The sequence below is a fragment of the Arvicanthis niloticus genome, chromosome 15, assembly GCF_011762505.2.
Source record: "Arvicanthis niloticus isolate mArvNil1 chromosome 15, mArvNil1.pat.X, whole genome shotgun sequence".
NCBI classification, from domain to species: Eukaryota; Metazoa; Chordata; class Mammalia; order Rodentia; family Muridae; genus Arvicanthis; species Arvicanthis niloticus.
The window spans coordinates 43,561,342-43,584,007 of NC_047672.1; the positions used below are offsets into that span (position 1 = coordinate 43,561,342).

Sequence of the window (22,666 nt, forward strand, 5' to 3'; positions counted from 1 at the left end):
AGACAGAATAATATGCACTGACAACTAGGTCTGTAGTGATAGAGCTTTTGACACTCCTTAGTAGAAGGAAGGAGAGTTGAGTTCTGGACCCTCCTCTGGGACTCCAACCATCAGTTCCCTCCTGTTTCCCCTTCCTTTCAGCTAGAAGTGATCTTGGGAGACCCTAGAGCATGTAGTAATAGAGGAAGTGGGACTTTAACTAAGAGTAGGACATGTTGGGACAGCTTCCACAAGGTCATCATCCACGATGGAGTTGAACTTTGTAGTATGAAAGTGTTTTATGTTCGCTCATGGTCTGTAAGTGATCCGTCATCCATGCTTACTGTACACCCAGTAAACTTACTGTTCACCAAGTTAGACTTGGATGAAATTCTTACTTTTGCCCTTCTTCAGTGTCTGTTTGGGAGTGAAAATATGTTTGTTCACCTTTCCTTGGGAAACGTTAACAATCTTGTCTATAAATATAACATTTAATAAAGTATATTTTAAATCATACAGAAATACAGGAACTTGGCAAATTTCCAACAACAAAAATACTGCTCTAATTTTATTTTAATACTCTGATTTTAATACTCTGAGTTTTACTTGTGATAATTTTAAAACACGATGACAACAGATACTATCTTTTCAAACAATAAATGAAGACATGAAGGAGTAAATACATATAAATAAATACATATAAATAAATATATACATAAATAAATACATAATACATACCTAGGGTTTGGTCATTTTGAAAGGTAATATACATTTCTTTGACCTAAGTACTGTAATCTAACTCCATCAGTGACAGTCACCATTAAAGACAAGTCCAGAACATTTAACATTGTATGTACTAGATGGACCGACCATTCTTATTGTTAAAATTGAAAGTTTATAACTTGTTTCTTACAATCTCAATGCTTAAAATGAACCTCAAATCTAACAATTCTTAGCCTAGTGAACATATTCCTGACCAACACACTATTTCTTAACAGTGAACACTCATTATAACATGAACAGAGTGTAGTTCAATTCAATATCTCCGGACATTTTCTGACAGCCAGATAAAGTAGCAAGTGCAGGTACTTTATAACTACTGAAATGTCATTATGGAATAGGTTAGTCACTAACAAAGTCCTTGAACCAGAGGGTTGTCAGCATGTTGATTGCCTCTAGAAGGAGAAGTCATACCAGAACCATAGCATTCTTCCAAGTCTCAAAAACAGTCTTTTTAAAGTCATGACATAATGACAGTTCAGTATTTTGTAGTCTTATGAACAATAACTTTTAAGCTTCAAAGGCCAAGGCCCAAAGAGACACATAACTGTAGGTATTCATGGCTTCCAAGAAAGTGATCATTTGAGCTCAGGCTCAAATGTTAGCCTGGGCAAGAAAGCATGGCTTCAATGCTTATAAAAATGAAAATCTAAGACTGAAACACTGAAGACTTAGGAGTTTTAGAAAAAGTCTTGTCATAGATAAACTTAGGATGGCTGAGAAACAGTCAGCCTTCTCAACCCACAATATGAAGCAACTAGAGGTTGCCCATGAATAAGGGCAACTTGCAAAAAGGTGTCCTGTCTTCTAACCAAACTCCAGTAGCCTAAGAGGCATGGAAGAAACCGAGAAGTTCTGCAAAAGAGAGAAGACAGAACAAGACAAAGTCTCCCAGATAACTCTAGACAAGATAGGAACATCAGTGAGTCAGGGACAGAGAGCTCAGAAAGGAGCACGTAAAAGGAGCTCAACTCCACTACAAACCTATCAGGATCTCGGAAATAGCCAGAATTCCTCTCTTCACTCAGCAAAAGCAAAAATAGTAAATAACTAACTACAGCAAAGTTGAAGTCATACTCATTGTATGCTTGATTTCCCTGTCAAAGGTTCATATCCTTTATAAACAAGATCTCAGGTTTGTGGAAAGCTCGAGCAACTTGATAGGTCCTTCTTAGAAAAAAAAAAATCAAATTATACAGACCAAATTAACTAGAGAGTTACTATTATAAAGTCAAAAAGTAAGGGGTCCATCCTTCCTGGAAACAGGACTAAATTTTACAAATTTTATGAAAACTTGTAGCAGATTCGTAAATGGAGAAGGCTAGAGGCTACTCCTGCCCTGCTAGTCATGCTAATGACCCTCTCAGTACCTGAATGAATCCAACTATACTTCTTTGTACCTACACTGTCCCTAAACATAGTAGTTATGAAATAGATTATAAATGTCACTCCAAGATAAAGGCTTGGTCTCAAGAAGATGGAACTTTTGGGACATAGTAGAAACACTGGGAGGTATAGAATAACCAGAGGAAGTTGGCCCCTGAGAGGTTGTCCTTGAGGTATATCCCCCATCCTAACCACCTAACCCCATTTCCCAGCTGCCATGAGGTAAGCTGCCTTCTCTGACACATTCCTGTTGCCATGATGCTCTGCCTCATCATAGGTCTGAAGTCAAGGCAGGTAACCATGTACTGACACTTCTGAGACTGTAAGTCAAAAGAAACATTTCATTTCTTCATGAGGTTTGTATCAGGTATTTTGTTACAATGACAGAAATCTGACAGATCCAAGGGCCTCTGGAAAGGTCTATCCAAGTGAGAAGACCTGAAGAGTATGTCTCCTGGTTTGGAGATGAATGGTCTATCCGCTATAGTAATTGTTCACGGTATTTCTTGTACTCAAAGAATGGACTATTCAGAACATCTAGTGCTTAGCCACATGAAGTCATTTAAACCTTTGTTACTAACTAATAAAGCCATTGTTTTTTCTCCTATGCAGTGATAATTGCAATGCTGTGAGGATGATAAGATATGTCTTCAAGACTGGGAATTTATATCTCATCTTCCTAGTCTACAAATGTACATTGCTAACTTGATTAGACAGAGGTTACAACACACCACACTAGTTTTATATAGCCATGAGCTTTTCCACCCATGCTGCAGTACCTGAATAAAAACTTAGCAGTTTAATATTATTAATAAATGCTTAGGCCATAAGCTAGGCTGGTTCCAGAAGTAAGTCTGAACCTATTATCCCATTTATTCTAACCTGAGTTCAGCTGTGTGGCTGGATTCTTCTCAGTTTCTTATATCCACATCCCTGTCCAAAACTTGCCTCTCCTGCCTGACTCTTTCCCAACCAGAAGTCCTGTCTTCTACCCTTGCCTCAGCTTACTGGCTGGAACATTTTTAATGAGAAGCCTTTCCTTGCAGCAGAAACTATTTAACAACATGATCAATTTGATATTTAACAGCTGGACAATGTACAGAGAATGAGAGAGCCACTCCTCTCACAACTGAGGGATTGATAGGAAGGTAGTAGATGATTCCAAGGAAACAGTGTCATCCAGATACAACAGGATTGTTCACATGTGAACTCACAGACTGTGATGGCATTCACAAGATCTCTACATGCTCAAACCAGACAAAAATCTCAGTGCTGAGATGGAGAAGTGGACATGTCTCACCCTTAACCAATAAACTATTTGCAATCAATACTTGCTGGGAAAGGGGAAATCAGTTTTTTCAATGAAGTGTCACTGGTATATCTACCACAACCAAATCAGGCCTCATGCATAGGAATAGTTGGCAAGCTAATAAGTTGGCATATAAGCATATAGAGTAGAATATGACATGTTGGCCATATTTCTGCTAACTCTTAGCCTAAAAATTATAATTACTAGTAAATAGAAGGACCACTAGCAAACTTTTTGGGCTGTCAATGATGTTTACAGAAATGTTTATGTTACATACAAAAGATGAAGCTAACTGACAGAATACTTTAGAAAAGTTACAATATTTCAATATCTAGATGCTTAGAGGAAAATACTGAAATCTTGATAGGATATTTTGATTTGTTATTTTGGATTTTTTTTATTAGATATTTTATTTATTTACAACACAGATGTCATCCCCTTTCCCCAATTCCTCTCCCTAGAAACCCCCTATCCCATCCCCCCTTGTCCTTTTTTGCTTTTATACCATTTTAATTACATGCAAGTATTAAGGTCAGTTCTAGGTTGAGGAACTAGCAATACAATAAATGCAAATAGTCAAGGAATAAGCAAGACAATAAACACAAATAATCAAAGAACAAGCAAGGCATTAAACCCAATTACGTGAACATTCCTGTGATCACTGTTTCTAAGGGCTTATCAGGATGAGCAAAATATCTGAGCCTACTTCCCTGTCCTAGCCCAAAGTTATTTTCATGTCTGAAGCCTAGATTTATTTTTTGCTAAAATAACATTTATATTTTTTCATACAATATATTTTGACCATCTTCTTTCCTCTTCTCCCAGTTCCCACCAGATCCTCCTCATTCTGTTTCTATCCACTCAATTTCATATTTTCCCCTTATCTCTCAAACCAAAACCTCTCAAAATTCAAATAAACTGAAAATAGTAACTACCAAAGTAAAATGAAACACACACACACACACACACACACACACACACACACGCATGAGTGATTATGGGTGTTTTGTCATACAAAGGTAGAGTTGTGGTCATGAGCCCAAAGGCTTACAAAGCTGAAGCTATTTTCATTTTAACCTTAGTAGAAAACGTTTGCTAATCCTTGTGATATGACTCACAGAAATTCAAAGCAAAAATGAATCTGCAAGATCACTTAATCCAGTGATTTAAAGGCCCAGAAACACATTAGAACCACCTGGACACATTTCAAATATAGACAACAGTTGCTGTCACCCTGCCCCAGCAGAACTAATTTCCCTGGCTGTTGTGAACCTGAAGAAGCTTTATTCATGTGCAGCCAGACTGAGAGCCCATGAGCTAATCCATTCTTTCATTGTACAAATGAGAAAACCTAAACCAGGAAGTTAAAGTGGCTGGCACAAAGCCCTAATCAATTTTCTAAGCTTATCACACATTTTTGCACACTCCAGCAATTCCTGAGGGGGTTGTTAAGTTTCTTGTCTTAATTCAAGGTTCAAAAATATCATTCTACTAGTTACTTTTTCTTTGTTGGCTGTAGTAATGAGTTAAAGGTTTTAGATCAGCTGTAGTAACTGCAGGGTAATATTTAATGAATTTCAGAATTTAGGATAGGGTTGGCGTGTGGTTTTCCTAAGAATTGAAAGGGTTGGTGTGTGGTTTTCCTAAGAACTGAATTAATATCTACATATAGGTTAAAAGTTTTCATTTTTATGTGGAAGGATTCAGAAGAGAGAATGTCAAAACTGCCAGCAATCTGAAAAATTCCTAACCATTTCATTTTACAGAAGAGGAAAATAAGGCCCTGGAAATGAGGAACAATGACTTGCCTAAAGGCACTCAACTTCTTAGTTTCTGAGCCAGAATGAAATACAAGGCTCTCTGCGGCTGAATGGGTAATATGTCTTGAAAAATACACCAGAAAGACTTGTAAGGACAACAACAAACCACAATCAAGCTACCATTAAAAGGAGGCAAAAGACAAAGAGGATAAATTAATTCCTCTCTCAGATCCGTATAACAGAAACTGTTTTCAATAGAAACAACATTTGGTAATGGCAGTCATGAAGAAAGGAGAAATTCCTTTTTGTCCTCCCACATTTCATGTTGCTCATTCTACAATTAGTCACCTGATCCTCATAAGAACCCAAAATAAACACAGGTGATGAGAGGACAAAGGAGAAACAGAGTGACTTTGTGCTGACAGAAAACTCTTCTCAGATTGCACCAACCATGCAAGAACTTTCTGGAACTTCACTTAGGTGATCTAAATGGAAGCCTTGTAAGCTCATTGTTCTTAACCTTGCAACTTCCTTCTTTTTACTAGGGACATACAGTTCAGTTCAATAATCTGGTGGAAATGGGGATGCTTATCTGCTGGTCTTCTTGGAAAAATGAAGGCAGCGGTGTTCACATATTAAGGCTGTTCACTTTCTGTTCCTTCTGTGGTAGACATTTCTGGCAGGATATGAGTTATCAAGTGAAGAAATTATGTGTGGGCAACCCCTTAGTCACCAGATGGTTTAAAAAACACCTTTTATACCTTTGCTGGCTTTCATTTATTTGGCCTTTCAGGCTAATAAATGGAGTATAAACTTTTTATCATTTTAATGGTCACTTAAGATCATACGTGCACTCTGAGTTGATGTTCAGGAATTCATACCCCAGCATGTCAAATCTACTAGAAAATAATCTAGAGGAATATTTTATGGATGCATGGAGTTATCAAGATGGTAGCAGGATATGTATCGAGAGCAATAAAGATATATACACTAAATATATGAATCTATAATTCAGCAAGAGACAACTTTTGAAGCATGGGGTTAGATAACAATAGCTAGAGAGAATGTACAGGGAAAGAAGACAGCTGTAATACAAATGATGATTTAAAGGATACAGGAAATGAAGGCCCAAGAGGTAGCAGAAAAATGAAATAGTATAAGGACTCATCCATGGAAAATAGTGCTCAACAACTGCAGGAAACAAGGATGTTGCTTTGCTTTGTGCATAATATTTATTGTGACTCAAGTAGGTGAAGAAAATGAAAGAAACCGTGTAAAGAACAGAAGGTATAACAGAGAAAGGCAATCTCTTTAGAAGTTTTGTTGTAAACAGGTCAAATAATTACGACAGAACTGGAGACCAAGTGAGAGTATTCATAAAGTGACAAGTCTCATAAAGGGTAGGCAACTACACAGGATTTGCCTGTAGACAGAAGCAAGGACATGGGCAAAGAAAGTACATATGACTAGAGGTTCAGTAAGCCTGTATAGGAACTCGTACTCTGAGATGTCATGTCTACTGCCAAGTTCTCTAATAGTATGCTGCCTTAAGAAAGAGCTAGTACAGATGTAAGGAAATTATTTCTGGATATGTATATGTATATGAATATATATATATATATATATATATGCATGTATTTCTATGAGATATGTAGGAAGGTCCTTTGCTGAGAGTTTAAGGAATGGAATTGTTCTAATGTCTAAAAGGATACAGTAATAAAGGAAAGAACTTGGGAATAAATAAACTTATTATGAAAACATAATTTGCTGGATAGTTCTGAGTATCAGCATTTCAGATATGTGATAACACAACATAACTTGTATTGTTGTGATATTAGATTTAATAGCCAAGAGATAAGAAAAGCTAGGGGTCTGTGGGTAGGTAATAGGTAGTAAATAAAAACAAAGTTACACTGCTATGTTTATAACTTCATAGTCAAATTGACTCTGTATTCATGTTTTAAATTGGGGCAAATGGGTAAATGAAGTAATTGTTCCAACTCTGAAGACTTTTCCTGAATAGCCTTGCACTTAGTTTTAAAATATAGTAAAGAAAACATCGTATTTGTTCAATTTTAAACTCAGATAACTCTAGATGCAGTTAAAAAAGATGCTAAGATAAAATGACGTCACATTGAGTTTTTGCTTAGTGTTATAAGACCCTAGTGGTTACATCAAGTGGATATGAAATTTGATGGCACTGCTCAGACCTTCTCTCTGCTAATTCCAAAGGAAGAAGTGAAAAGCACTATTGGGTAGTTCTAGCAGCAGTGCAGGTGCAGGTGAAACTAGCAGGATGGGAGTTAACAGCAGAAAGAGACCACCAACACCCAGGAAGGCCCACCAGTATTCCTTGGCAAGGAAATGCATACTGACATATGCTCTTTGATATTAAACAAAAGAGCATAACTTTTGAAAATCTAATCAACTGCAAATATTGATACACTTCATAGACCATATTATAAAACACAATAGGTCCTTGTAAAGGTCCTTTCATACACCATGAAAGATACAATGTCAAAGAATAGACTACAAAGTCTAGCATACTCATGGAAAAACCTGGAGAAATACCTTAAAGTGTTTGTCATGGACACTAGACATGTGAAGTAGATATGTATTTAGCCAAGGTTTTGTCAGCCTGTGGATAGGCTATTCTAACAGGAGTGTCCAACCCACAGTTCACAGGCCACATCCAACTGCACAAACAGAGCTATAAAAGAAGCCCAATAGGAATCACAAACTTACCGACAACCTTAGCTTGGATGTGTGTGACTAAGTGTAGAAGCTTAAATATCTTGAGTGTGAACTCTGTAGATGACAACATTATGTTGCAATGTCAAAAGTTTGTCTATGTGATTAAGCCAAAAAATTAATGTTGTGAAGAAAATTGTACATGGACAAGGTGAAGAGATTTTTTTTTTATGTAGAGAAATAGGTAATGTGCACAAGGGTTTTGAATTATGAAGTCATGGTTATAAAATTTTAAGTAAACATAAACAGCATATATATAATATTCTTCAGCTACTTCCAACAGATATATGTCTTTATAAGAGCTCTAAGACAAAAATAAAACCAAGAAGTGTGGAGAAGAGACTAGGAACTGGTCTAACTATGAAAAATAAAACCAAGAAAACTGTATTTCAGGAATTATTAAGATGCCTCAGCAAACTATGAAAACACACAAACAAGAAGAAGCTTTAAAATATTTTAGTTTTATCCCTCATGACATGTTTATAAAAATATATTGTATGTGTTTATATATTAATGTATATACGTATTATGATTTTAGAAATTTTACAATCACCTGAATGTGCGTCAGAAAACGGAAGTCAAGGGAGTTGGATGATAATTTTTAACTGGGAATTCAAGACCTTCTAGAAATGAAGTAATGAATGGATGAATGGTCAAAAGCCTTAAGAGTCAGTGACAGGTCAGCAAAGATGGATCAGCATGTAATGGCCTTTTCTGCTAAGCCTGATGACTTGAGGTCAGTCCCTAGGACTCACACAGTGAAGCGAGGGAAGTGAGTCCTATAAGTTCCCCTTTGAACTCCACACTCATGCTGTGGCATGGACATTCCTTACCTACACAAATAAATGTAATCAAAAATTTAAAAAGAAATCAGTGATGAATTTCTCAGGTCAATTCTAAAGTCTAACTGAAAATATGCTTTTTATTAAAATATAAAAAGGGAACTCTATTGAGCTTCCTCTCACTTCTCGCACTAGCCCTGTGGGTTAGCAGTCCCTCACATCATGTTAGCACACAATGTCACTTCCGGCTCTCAGCCTATGGAAGAAGATACCATACGCCAAAATATGGTCTGTGAACACACAAAGTACTCAAATGCAAGACAACATCACTTAAGCACAAAGGAAAGGAGCAATGATAAACACTTAGGAGGGAACAGTCACTAAGACCAGGCATTTTAAAAATAAGACACATATATTATAAATAATGTCAGGCTGCTGAATGTGAAAGCCTAATATACAGAAGGATTTCTTAAACAAGACACCAAATGCACAAGCCATAAAGGAAAAGAAAAATAAACTAAACTCTATTAAATCCAATGTTTCCTTTCATATCAAGGAATACTGTGAATAAAGCCACTGGCTCAAAGGCCATTTAAATGTATAGAACCGACAACTGATTCAGGACTCAAAAATACCTACAAAGTAAGGAAAAACAAACAAAAAAAAAACCCTACAAACAAACTCATCATGTTGAAAAGTAAGGTAATAACATGAATAAACATTTAACAGAAATAAACAACAACAAACCAAATCTTCAACAATAAGGATTTATTCTGAAATTTTAGTAGTTACTTCACATTCATCAGACTGGCAAAAATGTAAAGGCCTGAATAAGAAATATTGCTGGTGACGTAACTACTAAAATTGGTAGAAGTATATACTAGTACAACAGACCTGAGTAATTTGGCATTAGTGAAGCTAAGCTTGGGGAAATTCTAAACTCAGCAATTTCTTTCTCTCCTAGGATTTGCTTTGGAAAACTCCAGGGCAAAGACACATGTACAAAAGTATGCACAATGAAGATTCATGAGGATCAAAGATAAATCATACCACAGCTTAATGTGTGATACAGAATTTCCTTAAATTAACCTGAACACTTTATTTCTTGTATATATATGTATGTATATATATATATATATATATATATATATATATATCACCCAGTTATATGTATGTGTGTGTATTTATATATATGTAATGTTATTGCCTACTCTTTGTTTTGTTCTCTCAACTTTTCATAAAATTAAAAATAGTAACTTACCAAGCTATCTGTATCAATGCTTGAGTTCACAGCCCATTGCAAAGTGCTCATGATATTCATAGCTAAAGTTAGAATAATCCCAGCTGTTCCTTCTCCTTCACCTAGATACGAAAAAGGGTTTTGAACAAAGTATATGTTATTTCTTTCTTCTGTGAATCATTGTATTCACATCTCTCATGTCACTTGCCAATAAATTTATGTTTCAACTTAATGCAGTTTTAGTGACTCCTTTGAACAGTAATACCCTCATTGAGTAAGCTTTCGACCAAAATTTCAAATCAAATAGTGACTTTATACTGAGAAAGTGCTGTACTTGTAAATGCTGCTTACTTAGGTGCTGAAGGTAATGTTAGTAGTGAGTAGATAATGTAATTGTCTTGTCTACTCTTACTCTGTATGTAACAATAAAAACAAATACTGGACCATAAATGAATGAATGAATATAAATAAATAGGAAATGAGATCCTCTACAAAAATCAGAGGAGGGACGCATCCATCTGAGTAGCACAAGCACATGTACTGAGCACCTCTTCAAGGGTCGTGGTCTCTGCTCATTAGAGACTGATTCTAGGAAAGTAGACTTCACGTGTCACCAGGCAGTCAGAAAACTAATGTTAGCCATTAAAGAGAAAAGTTTGCCCATTACATTAAAAGAAAGAAGAAAAATGATCAATATGCTTGAAAAGGACAGTGCTAAGATGTTGTTTTAGAGTAAATTTCATTTAGGATTAAGAAGAGCAACTAATTAAATTTAAAAATGAGAATTATGACTACAAATAATTTTAAAATAAATGTTCATATATTATTATAAACTCAGATTATCATATTCCAACTGATACTGCTTGATCTAGCACTAAATTACTATAAAGTTAAACATCCAGGTGAATAAGCCATCCTATTACTGACTAAAATTTTTCATATTGACATCTTCTCCATCTTAGGAACACCACAGACAAAAGAAATTATGCATTGTTAACATCAAATAATGTACTGAAAACTGTTGATAGTTCATCTTACATAGGGTACCTATATATTTCTTATTTTGAGGGCTAAAAAAGTAAGGTAAAATTTTAAGACCAAGTAATATAATATAATAGTCACTGGTCATTTATTACAGACAAAACTATACTGTCTTGCACAAAAATCACACAATATTATGAGAGAGTTATTAGTGCATATGTGCCCACACAAGAAAATTAGTGAAGTTAATTAATGTGTGTAAATTAATGTAAGTTAATATAATCAAAAAATTAAGACTAATAAAGTTAGTTGGTCATGGCTGGGTTCTTGGGCTGTGCTTCTCATCCCAAGTGGAGGTTCTATGCTATGTTGACTATCAGACATCTTGACTACTGATCTTGGTAACCCAGGACTTAGTAATAATATTGTCTATTCTGATACAGCATGTGATATATTGGCTTGAGTTAATTGTTAAGCCTTAACCCATGTAATTTACTCATCTTTGATCCCCTTTGAATTATCTTATATAAAAGAATCAATATTCTGCCTTCTAAAAATTACTTTTAAGGTGTCAAGATGACTGTATGTGAAGATATACAAATATATGTACTTATAGATTCATTTCATAGCCATGCATAAAGAAAGCAATAAATGGGTATGTTAACCATATCTTCATAGCAGTTGTAAATCTGCAGCAGGCCCATTGCCAAAAGGGATATGATTTTTGTCTTCTCTAGGATGTTATAATTAGACAAAGAATTTGTATCATTAATCAAGAAGAATGAAAATGCCACACGAAGTTCATGTGGTATGGTCTTGTTAAATGAAGATAACTATTACTCTGAGAGAGGGTAGGGGGAAGAGGGCAGGGGAGGGAGAAAGAGAGATGGAGACACAAACCCAGATCTCACGAATATATATAATATATATTATACATATGAGAGAGTCATAGAAAGACAGAGAGATAGAGACATAGAGGCAGAAAGAACTGAATTATCCATAGAAAGAAGTGAACACAAACCAGTATCTACATGAGTCATACTTAGGCCTGACTCTCCAGTGCCTGTTCTGGTTCCTCCAGGTAACCAAGTGTGACACCCACCCTGAGGCTGCATGATGCAATTTGATACCTTGTCAAAGGCTGCTTCACAGGGATTGAGCAACTTTGTTTTAATAATCAAATAATATTGCAAATCTGGCATTGTGTGGCATTTACTCTGAATTTTGCCATAAAGAATATATAATATTATAATATTATATATTATTATATAATTATATATTATTATAATATTATATATTATATTATATATAAGAATATATAATATATAATATATATAGTATATGTTAATATATATTATATATATTATAAATCATATATCATTGAGTGTAAAAAAATCCAGCACCTAAAATACTCATTTATCTGTATAGATTTGAATTTTTCTTATTATGACTCATTTTTTCCTTAAAGATACTAAGTTTCAGAACATTTATATTTGATAAATAATGCACTTTTAATTTTAAATAAGTTATTTTTACTTCTATGGCAATTTTTATTGATTCAAATTCATGTTAGACAAGAACTTTACCAATAAGTAGCTGTTAAAAGAAATTTTACAGGAATCATGAAAGGAAAAGTGTGTTCATGTGCATCTACATGTGTGTGCATGTGTGTGTGTGTACACAAGTACATGTGTGTTTTCTTTCCCCCTTAGATTGCCAACATTAGCATGAAAAGGTCTTTTTCTTGTCAATCACATTTTTGCTATCTGACTCAGTGTCTCATTATTCTTAAAACAGTGAAACTAGGAACAATACCATACAAACCTTTAAATAAATTATTTAGAAACAAAGATAAAAAGCCTAGAAATGTAAGGAAATTACTTATAAGCTCCACAAGTCTACTTAAAAACATCTAAATATTTTAATATAAATATATGAGATTTTAATCATTAACAAAAATTTTTACCTAAGTGCTCTAAGTTGTTAAGTTCAGATTACCTGTTGTTAAAATGGAGATGAAGGTAACAACAATGAAGAAGAGGACGAAAATCATGTCTATTCTCATTTGGAACCAGCGCAAGGTTGCCAGATACATAAACCAGTTGGCAGTGTGCAAATTCAGAGCTTTGTGGAACAGGGTTTCAAAGTAAGTCTGGCGTCGGAAGGCTCGAAGTGTCCAGAGTCCTTTTAAGCTTGTAACAAGGTGGGTGAAAATTGGACTCCTGCCTGTAAATCATCCCATAGGAGATAACATACAGTTTGCAAAACAGAACAGAATTTCATACTACCATGTTTCTGACAAAGAATAACTCCAGAGTAACCTCACCATAAGCATCTATGGTTGTGGGCCTCTCACCCAGACCAGAACTTACTTTTAAAATGCATGGCCCTGCCCTGTCACGTACGAACCATAGTTGATAATAGTACAGAACCACCTTCCTTGTTAACTCACATTTCCTTGGCAAATAACAGTCAATATTCTTGGCTAATTCTAAATTATTAACTGCTGCTGAGAAAATGAGTTTTGTCTTTAGAGTCAATTTCTAAGTCTCCCAATGTAAAGTTTCTGTGCATTGAGCTCATAAGTTTCAAAGCAAAAACACACTTTAAGTTTATTCTCTTAAAAATAATTGCCTCATACCAAGGTTCTTTCTGAAGGAGATGCTTCCTAAAGAAATCTAGCAAAGATTAACCAAAAGAAGACAGGACATTAAGTAAAGGCCTGAAGACAACAAGCCAAATGGAAGAAGTCTATCCAGTTACTTTATAAGTTTCATTGTTGGGCTGGGGAAGAGTTCAGTTGGTAATAGGTTTGCTACACAAATGTAAGAACCTGGGATCAGATTCTAAGCACACATGTAAAACTCTGGACCTACACTCAGTGTTTGTAATGCTAGAGATGAAGACAGGTGGGTCCCAGGGCCAGCCATTTCAGCTAAAACTGCAAGCTTCAGGTTCTGTGAGAAACTCACAGAGACAGAGATAGAGACAGAGACAGAGATAGAGACAGAGACAAAGAGAGGGAGAAGAAGAAGGAGGAGGAAGAAGAGGAGGAAGAGGAGGAGGAAGAGGAAAAAGAGGAGGAGGAGGAGGAAGAGGAGGAAGAAAAAGATGAGGAAGAGGAGGAGGAAAGATGAGAGGGGAAAAAAAAGAAGCAATTGACAAAGGTAGCCTTTGGTTCCCACACATGCCTGCATGTGCAAGTATGCTCACACACTACTACTACTACTGTTACTACTACTACTACTACACACACACACACACACACACACACACACACACACACACCACTGTTATATAATTAGAGATTTAAAGCAGGATAATGGTAGTGAATGAGGAAAGCTCCCATGGCGGCCCTTCCCCCTCCGGGAATCCATTCATGCTGTACCTTCAGATTCCAGTTGTTTGAGCTGTTGTGAGGTATGAAGGAAGTACGCCCTCAGTAAAATAAAGACAACTAGCCCTGGCACCGTTGCTAGGAAGATGTAGGGTTGTAAAGCCGAGACAACTATTATAGCTCCGACCACAATGAACAGCAACTGTGATGTCAAAGAGAACATGGGGATGAGTGACTTTTTCACTTTGTAAAGTGGACAAGGTGTGTTGCTGAGTTGTGTCTATACGTGTTCTTATACTCTGCACTATTCTCAATAAGGAAACAAGCATCTATGAGTAAGGTACTAGCTCAAAGGTAGTTTCTGTAGGTTGCTGCATAGAAACAATTTTTAAAATTGTTTAGTTTGCTGATAGTTCAGTTGTTGAAGTTTTACATGGTGCTTTCTGCTCTTGGGATATTTTTATTTATCAGATACTATAAATTATATAAGAAGTAAATGTTAAATAATTATGATTTTCTACATCCAGTCCTTTGAAAAATTAAATTTTCAAAATAATTTTAGTATAAATGTTATCTTCTGTGATTTTGTTGAAGAGTTCTTTAAAACTAAACATTCTTAATAGAACATTTTGAGTTACAAATATCTGTTTTAAACATAGGCTTAGTCATGTAGACAAGCTCATTTTTCTGAGCCTAATTTTTCATATTTAATATTGAAAGGAGTATTATTTAGTAAGTGTTACTCATATCTCAACTCATCTATTCTTATTGTAATAATTGGAGATACTCCAGAAACTCAAAAGGTCAATGGATTTAATTTGAAATTAAGTATTTTTCCTATCCACACTATCAAAATGGATTTTGCCTATGCAATGCAGACATCTCACTAATTACATCTCAGAAAATTAGAATACTGTTTGCGATCTCACTACATGTTTACCAGATAAATGGTTTATATGCTATCAAGCATGTGTTGATTTTAAAACCAACTTAGTGTAGCTTTCATATGCTAATTCTCCACTAGTTTCCATGGGTTTACTGGATGGTGTCTTGAAGGCAAATGGTAGGGGGTATCTTAGATCTATGAAAATCTCTGAGAGATTTGCTACCTTCTCTGGCACTTGAGCTAAAACTGTTTACTATACATAGAAGGATTTGAAAGCCATCAGAAATGAAAAACAACCTTTAATTTGTAAGATATATATCTGAAAATTAGCTCTCCAAGATTTCTGAGGTAAACTTTAAATTAACAGTAGATACTCAGGAGACCATAAAAATAATAAAAAAAAAATTTATCATTCAAGCACCATTTTTAACACTTTTGCAGACAAATCCAGATAGATAGCCACATTCTAGTTTGTATTGTACTATATTATATTGCATTGTATTATATTAATTTTATTAGCATATAGTATTTATTATACTTATATTATGGAACTAAGGTTTATTCCCATGTTAAAGAAACACACATAAAATAACACTTTTGAGTACATAAATCAAAATTTGAATTAAAAAAATTCCAACAGGTGTGGCTACTGTGAAGCTATATCTTTAAACACAGCAATGAAGGAAATCCAAAACACAATTCACTTAGTATGGTAAGTGTACTTAATATGCCAATCATTTCAGAGGAGGTAAACCAACAGCTAGTTTCTCAGCATCTGCTGATGTGGCTTGTGTGCATACACACAGGATAATAGTTCCACATTTCTTTTAAGTTTTCAGAAATGCAGTACTATTTTGGAGAGAAAAGAAGGAGCAAGCTATGAGAATGTGTCATTCACACAAGGGCAGTGTTATGTTACAACTATTTCTCCAAGTGCATTTGCTCTCTGAAGTTTCAGGAAGCCATCAGGAGCTCAGAAAACTGTGCCTGGTTCAACAGGCATGAATATCAGCTTACAATTCCTGTGAGTCCTGTGACTTTGGAGTCCTAATGTAGCATCTTGCAGGTCGCTTTAGTCTCTACTTCACTGCCCTCTTTTGTTATTAAATGACTTTCAGTCATCAATCACAGCATGGCCACCCTGGAGGTCTAGTCACAGCTGTCACTCAGTGATAGCCTCATAGACTCTGACTATTTCTTTTCCTTCATGTTTTTCAACAACTCATTTTTTCATCCTTCCATTAAGTCATATTTTTGTGAGGAAACTGTTTTGCTAATTTGTGTTTAAGTGTTCATGGGTAGGGCTGGATTAGAGTGTAGCCTCCAGGAACTTCGTTTTCATTTCAGTATTAGACTTCAGAAATGTTCTATCAGTCAAATTTTATGGTCAATGATTAGGTGGAAAACTGTCTTTTGTACCTTTCAAATCAATTCAAGAGGATAGTTATCATATCATGGGCCTTCCTGAAATAAACAGATATAGCTAGTTACTGAATCCACTAAATTTGTGACTATTAAATATTGCTATTCTTCATAAAACTTATTCACTAGCCAGGACTTCAACTAGTATGCAGAAAATTAGCAAAAAATTCACTTGCTTCCTTTTGAAACTATTCAGAAAACTTTATGGCAAATAGAAAAACTCTTGATAATAGTTATTATTTACAAACCTGGATGAAGTCAAATATGGTAAGAGGCAGGAAGTCATCCAAAATTGCTATATCTTTGGAGAATCTGTTAAGAATCCCACCTGTGATAAAATAAAAATTCTCAAAAATTAATCACATTTAGAAGGACATCAATATATTTTATCTTAAATTCACAGTACAGCAAAAGCATTTAAAATAAGAATTATCATCTAAGCTGGGCGGTGGTGGCACATGCCTTTAATCCTAGCACTTGGGAGGCAGAGGCAGGCGGATTTCTGACTTCAAGGCCAGCCTGGTCTACAAAGTGAGTTCCAGGACAGCCAGGGCTACACAGAGTAAACCCTGTCTCGAAAAACAAAACAAAAAACCCCCCAAAAAACCAAAAAAACAAACAAAAAAAAAGAATTATCATCTAATCAGAAAATCAAGAACTTACAAATATTAGCTTTTTTGAGAATTCTAAATATGTATACATATTTAACTTATTGTCTCCAATTTTTGAACTTTTATAAAATATAGAGTCCCCTAAGACTCACTCCAACCACTGTTTTTAATCAAGTTCTTATTATAATTAAGGTTAGAAATGTCTGGTCACCAAACTACTCAGACCTCACTTCTGCTGCTCTCAGTTTCAAGGTGCCTTAATGGCTGTGCTTTCATCAATTGTTTTATGTTCAACTCCACCACACAGGGCATATACACTATCCCTGAGGAGTTCTCTGCCATTTACATACACTGATCCAGAACCCACAGCTGTCTCTCTCAGTATACGCCAGGTGTTCTTTTTTATTTTGTCTATCTTCTTCAGTGGGAATGTAAGCTTCAATCTGTATTCTGAATTCCAGACTCACAGGTCTTGAGTCTTGATTATTTGTTGCTTCAATGAACTAAAGATTCCATGTCTACTACACGCTTTGGGCAATGCTGGCTACAGGGATAATAAAGGTGATTAAGCCATTCTCTTTGTAGTGCAGGAATTCACTAAAAAGGAGCTAAGCAAACATTTAGATAAAGTGTAACATAACACTATGGCAACAATGTAATAGTGACTCTTATCACTCACTATTACCTGCAGGATAAAGTCCAAAATTATTTGTTTAATATTTAATACTTTCCCATAATTTGTCCTTAAGTAACCTAGATCCTTCTATTCAAATCCAATGCTTCTGGCAAGTATGATAGATAGTCTTTAGATAGATAGTCTACCTTTTCCTACTTTGCCTATGTGTTGCTTCTATCTAAAAGCCCTTTCTCCTTTTGTCAAATCTGTACCTCTTTCCTGGCTCAACTCAAATGACCTATCTGTAGGAGAGTAGGGTATTTGGTATTTACTGCATCTGGAAGCAATTCTTATCCTTGTCTGCATGCCTGAGTTGCAGAGACTACAGACATGCTGTCTATTACAGCTGATTGTGCATACATATGTCTTATCTCTTTTCCCAGATATTAGTCTTTTGGGGTCATTATGATAATTCCCTATCTTTTTTATATGACCCACAGACAAAAGTAAAAAAGTCTTATGCAGACACATCATATATATTAGTTAATATATTCATTTAGTATATTTTATAGATATATGGATATCCATTATGGATTCCTTCCACAAATAAATCAGAGAAAGAATGTATATCCCATGACATTTGTAATTACTACTTAAAAACTGAAAGTATGCTTGGGCAAAACAGTGTAATCATAGTGATATTTATACTTCAAATTTTATTTCAATGAAAAGTGTCTGTATAATATAACCATACTTTGCTGCATCTATATGGTCACAAAGTCATTTGAGTATGACAAAGTGAGGGAAGGTAACAGAAGAAAATCAAAAAGCCAGAGAAAATCAATGTCAAGGAAAAACACCGTCAATGTACAATTCTGAAGATCATATCCAAGGGATTCCAAGAAGTTATTGCAAAGTATAACAGATTAACTCAGTAACAGAGGAGAATCATAAACCATGAATCTAATAGTATTTTTTAATAGAAAGCAAACTTTATATGTAGCACAATAATCACAAATGAGAGAAGGCTGATGGGAGATCTTCTAAGATCAACTTGCTGTTTTAGTTGCAAGAGAGTGAATAAGGAAGAACACAACACAAAGTGATTAGGAATTACCCCGAGACACAGATGACACATTGGGAAGACAAATGAGAAAAGAATAATGTATGGTGATCACTGATAGGGTAAACAGAGAATGTGAAGAGTGCACTGTGAGTATAGGGAGGGAGAGGATGTCTAGTTCACTTCTTTTGGGAGCCACATACCCATAGAAAAGAATGACCGAAATATGCTAATATTTATTTCACATAGGCTGCTGACAGCCATAACTACCATTCATGTGTGGCTAAACTAAGTCTAAGCCCCAAATGTTTGTGTCCTTTCCACTGTATTTCATGTTCCATGTTTTACTTTGGCAGAAATGTGGGAAAACCTCTACCCTCTTGGGGTTTAGAATTCTATAAAAACAAAGTCACTGGATCAAGTGAATTAGCCATTCCCTTAGTTCTAAGATTCTTAGAACAATAGAGGATGACCAGGATCATATGCAAAAGAGGCAACACTTTGATGAGGCATAATGACTTCGAAATAAATATAATCTTTCTACTACACCAACACTTAACTTTGTCACCTAAAAAATCTGATGCACATTTGAGGTTTTTAGAAACAGATTACACTAAAAAGTCTCTATTGGAAAGCAAGTAAACTGACAAGCTACACAGATGACAAGTGGGCAGTTCCCTTTTATCTAACTAATCAAAAGTACCTGCTTTCAGCTTGTTGAAGGTTGACATAGGGGCATGAAGAATAGAATGTAACATTTTCCTATGCAAAATTTTTGATGCTGTGATTAATGTATGCACCAGCGGCAAACCTCTGAAAAGGCTCAGGGCAAGCAAAGTGTCAGCCACTCCCACGTAAATGTAAAAAATATAGTAGAAGCTGGTACTGGTGATCACCACAACATAGGAGCTGTTGGCGATTTTAGTACCGTTGTTTCCGCCATTAACAGGGTTGCTGTAAAACAAAAGAAAGGGATTATTTGAAAACCAAACTTGTCAACTGAATCATTAATAAAAATAAGTATAAACATGAAATGCTGCCTTAAAAGAGGCTACACCCTTAGTTTTATAAATTTTGTATTGCCAAAAGGTGTTAAGGTTTCGCATAATTGAAATAGATGTAATTGATCCTTATTTGAACAAATTCTTAGTAGAAACTATTAAATAGGAACTGTTTCTTTATATATTTTATTGCATTTCATGGAAACAGAAAATATGTATTTTAGAAATGAAGAGATAAAGGCACTGAACAGTTTTCAACTTGAACAAATATAGTAAACCTTATACATCTTCTGAGCATCAATGGATTCAGCCATCAGCTTACTGAGGAAATGGTTGTTAAAACTGTATCTTTAGTGAACATGCACATACTTTTCTTATCATTTCCCCTAAAGGGTAATGGTACTAACATTATAACAACTACTTACATGAAAATTACATTATACTGGGCATCATATAAATCTAGAAATGTTTTAAAGTGGATTTGGTAACATGTATAAGCTACATGCAAAATACCATACAATTTTACAAATGAAGTTTGAGGGCAGAATTTAATATCTTTGTTCTGGAAAGCAATCTTTTCAGAAATTTAAGAATTACTGAAACTTGGTTTTCTCCCCTCATAATCTGGAGGACTATGGAGGAGTATAATAAAACACAGTAGACACTGAAATAGTTTATAATCTCCAAATGTAAACAAAATACACTCCATGTAAGTATGCATACTCACTTTTTAAGCAACCACAACACAAATAAAGAAGCAGCCACCTGGAATAGAACAATCCACAGTTGATTTTTTTCTAGCATCTTTACCCATGCCTCCCACACTCATTTCTAAATTCAATATGACCAACATTGAAGTGCACACACTCTTAGTGCTTTGGCTTTCCACTTCCAGAGTCACTTCAGCAACTGTTTATATGACACTATCGGGTAAGAGCACATTAAGCTTATGAAATTTCACTCTCATTTTGCACATTCATTTGTTCCACAAACACTATTTTTTTGCAGCCCATGGGAAAGTTAAGGGTTGTCTATTTAAATAATACATTTTATTTTAGTTTATCTTATTAACTTTTATGATGAAAATCTAATGGCATTATTTTAATTATCATGTTTTCTCAATGTACACATAGTCCCCGTGTACTGTCTTAGTGAAAAAAGGAAAGACTCAATGGAAAACAAGAAACCCGGCAATAATCTAAACAGTATCTTTATTCTTATACAAAAGTCGCCTCAATCTTCAGACTCATTGAATGACTCAAGACCCTAGATGGGGCACAAGTTCTGAGCCAGTTTTCAATTACTACTCATCTCCTTTGATCCAAGAACAGGAAAATCAGTTATACTGGCATTGCCAACACATTCTGAACAGGAACACTAGGAGAAATATGTATTTACCAATGGAACGACAAAGAACTCCTTGAAAGTTTTCTAAGGGGCCTAGATCCTAACAAAGTAATTTCTTGCCTGTCACACAGATTGACCAATCCAAACTATATTTACTGACTACAGTAAGTAAAAGCATTTTCAAATACTTGGTAGAAGACTTTTAGGAAAAATATTTGGGAGTTAAAGAAACAATGGAATACACACTATTATTTCACTTCAAAATGCTTCAAGACTATATATAGCTCACATGATTTTTCAAATTGTGACACTCATGGATGATTAAGCTACAGCAGCAACAAAATAACAATTATTTTCCATATCTAAGCTGGGGAGGTAAGACCTGGTGCTGTATCACATGGAATTCAATACACTGTAACTCAGATTTTCACATATTTTGTGGGACAAATAGTACCCTAAAATCTACATTCACAAGAAATAAGATGTGCTAAGCTAAAAGGACTCTTATCACTGAATAGCGAAGGTAGTTTTATGGAAGTTCATTACAATCTCCATTCTATTACTGATACCAAGCCAGAGACTCATTAATAAACAGAAGCAGCAGCCCTCGGACACATCCTTAAGGACCACAAGACAAAGGAGCAAACAGGATCTTCTGATGCTGCACTCTAAACACCACCAGGTTACCGTAAAGGAAGCAGGAAACATCCCTTAAGCCAATGTTTACATTTTCCATTTCTAGGCTATTCCTCAATAGACTGCCAAGAACAGGCACTCGAAAGAGTAACACAATAGAAACACTAGTCTATTTGCTCAGTGTGAAGAACTTACAGACAACACTGCTTTTTAGGGAAAATACAAAATACACACTTTTCCAAAATAACACATGACTGAGAAATATTACCTCCCCTATCCCTAGTTTAAGTAGCTGTGAAGAAACAGGAAAAGACAGTGTAGGTCACTAAGTTTATTTCCTATTACAAAAAAAATATATACACACAAAGTGAATGCTATAAAGTCATAAATCTAAATAGAAATACAGCCCTTATTAAGGCTTAAAATTAACTAAATCACTTTCATGGAGGAGGATATGCATTTTGGTATTTCTCATCATTAAGGACTTAAACAGTGCTTCAAAACCTAAACTCCCACTGTGGATTGGCACCTGTTCCATGATGGAATGTACCAGGAAACATCCCAGTAGCCAAAAGAAATCTACACATTGGCAATGGCATGAAGAAAAAAAAATTAGACTAGAACAAAGTTTATGTAAATTTTGACTGAAAGAAAACAACATAACTAAGCATTAGCAAATATGTTGTTTAGTTATAAAATTGTACATATTATTGTTTTCTTTTAATCTAGCATTTGAGAGCTAATTAACAGGCCAATGCCTATAAGATATTGACAAAAAA

General features: G+C 35.1%; 1 protein-coding gene across 1 annotated transcript in view; it reads right to left on the bottom strand.

The window, feature by feature from the left end:
- The window catches only part of Cftr (CF transmembrane conductance regulator), a 162,027-nt gene that overhangs the window by 21,786 nt on the left and 117,575 nt on the right, over positions 1 to 22,666 (bottom strand). The window contains exons 16-21 of the mRNA XM_034519328.2: positions 20,632 to 20,669; positions 19,607 to 19,857; positions 16,862 to 16,941; positions 14,357 to 14,507; positions 12,967 to 13,194; positions 10,009 to 10,109 (exon numbers count right to left, since the gene is read on the bottom strand). Of these exons, the coding sequence (XP_034375219.1) occupies positions 10,009 to 10,109; positions 12,967 to 13,194; positions 14,357 to 14,507; positions 16,862 to 16,941; positions 19,607 to 19,857; positions 20,632 to 20,669 (849 nt within the window). The remainder of the gene's footprint in view (positions 1 to 10,008; positions 10,110 to 12,966; positions 13,195 to 14,356; positions 14,508 to 16,861; positions 16,942 to 19,606; positions 19,858 to 20,631; positions 20,670 to 22,666) is intronic.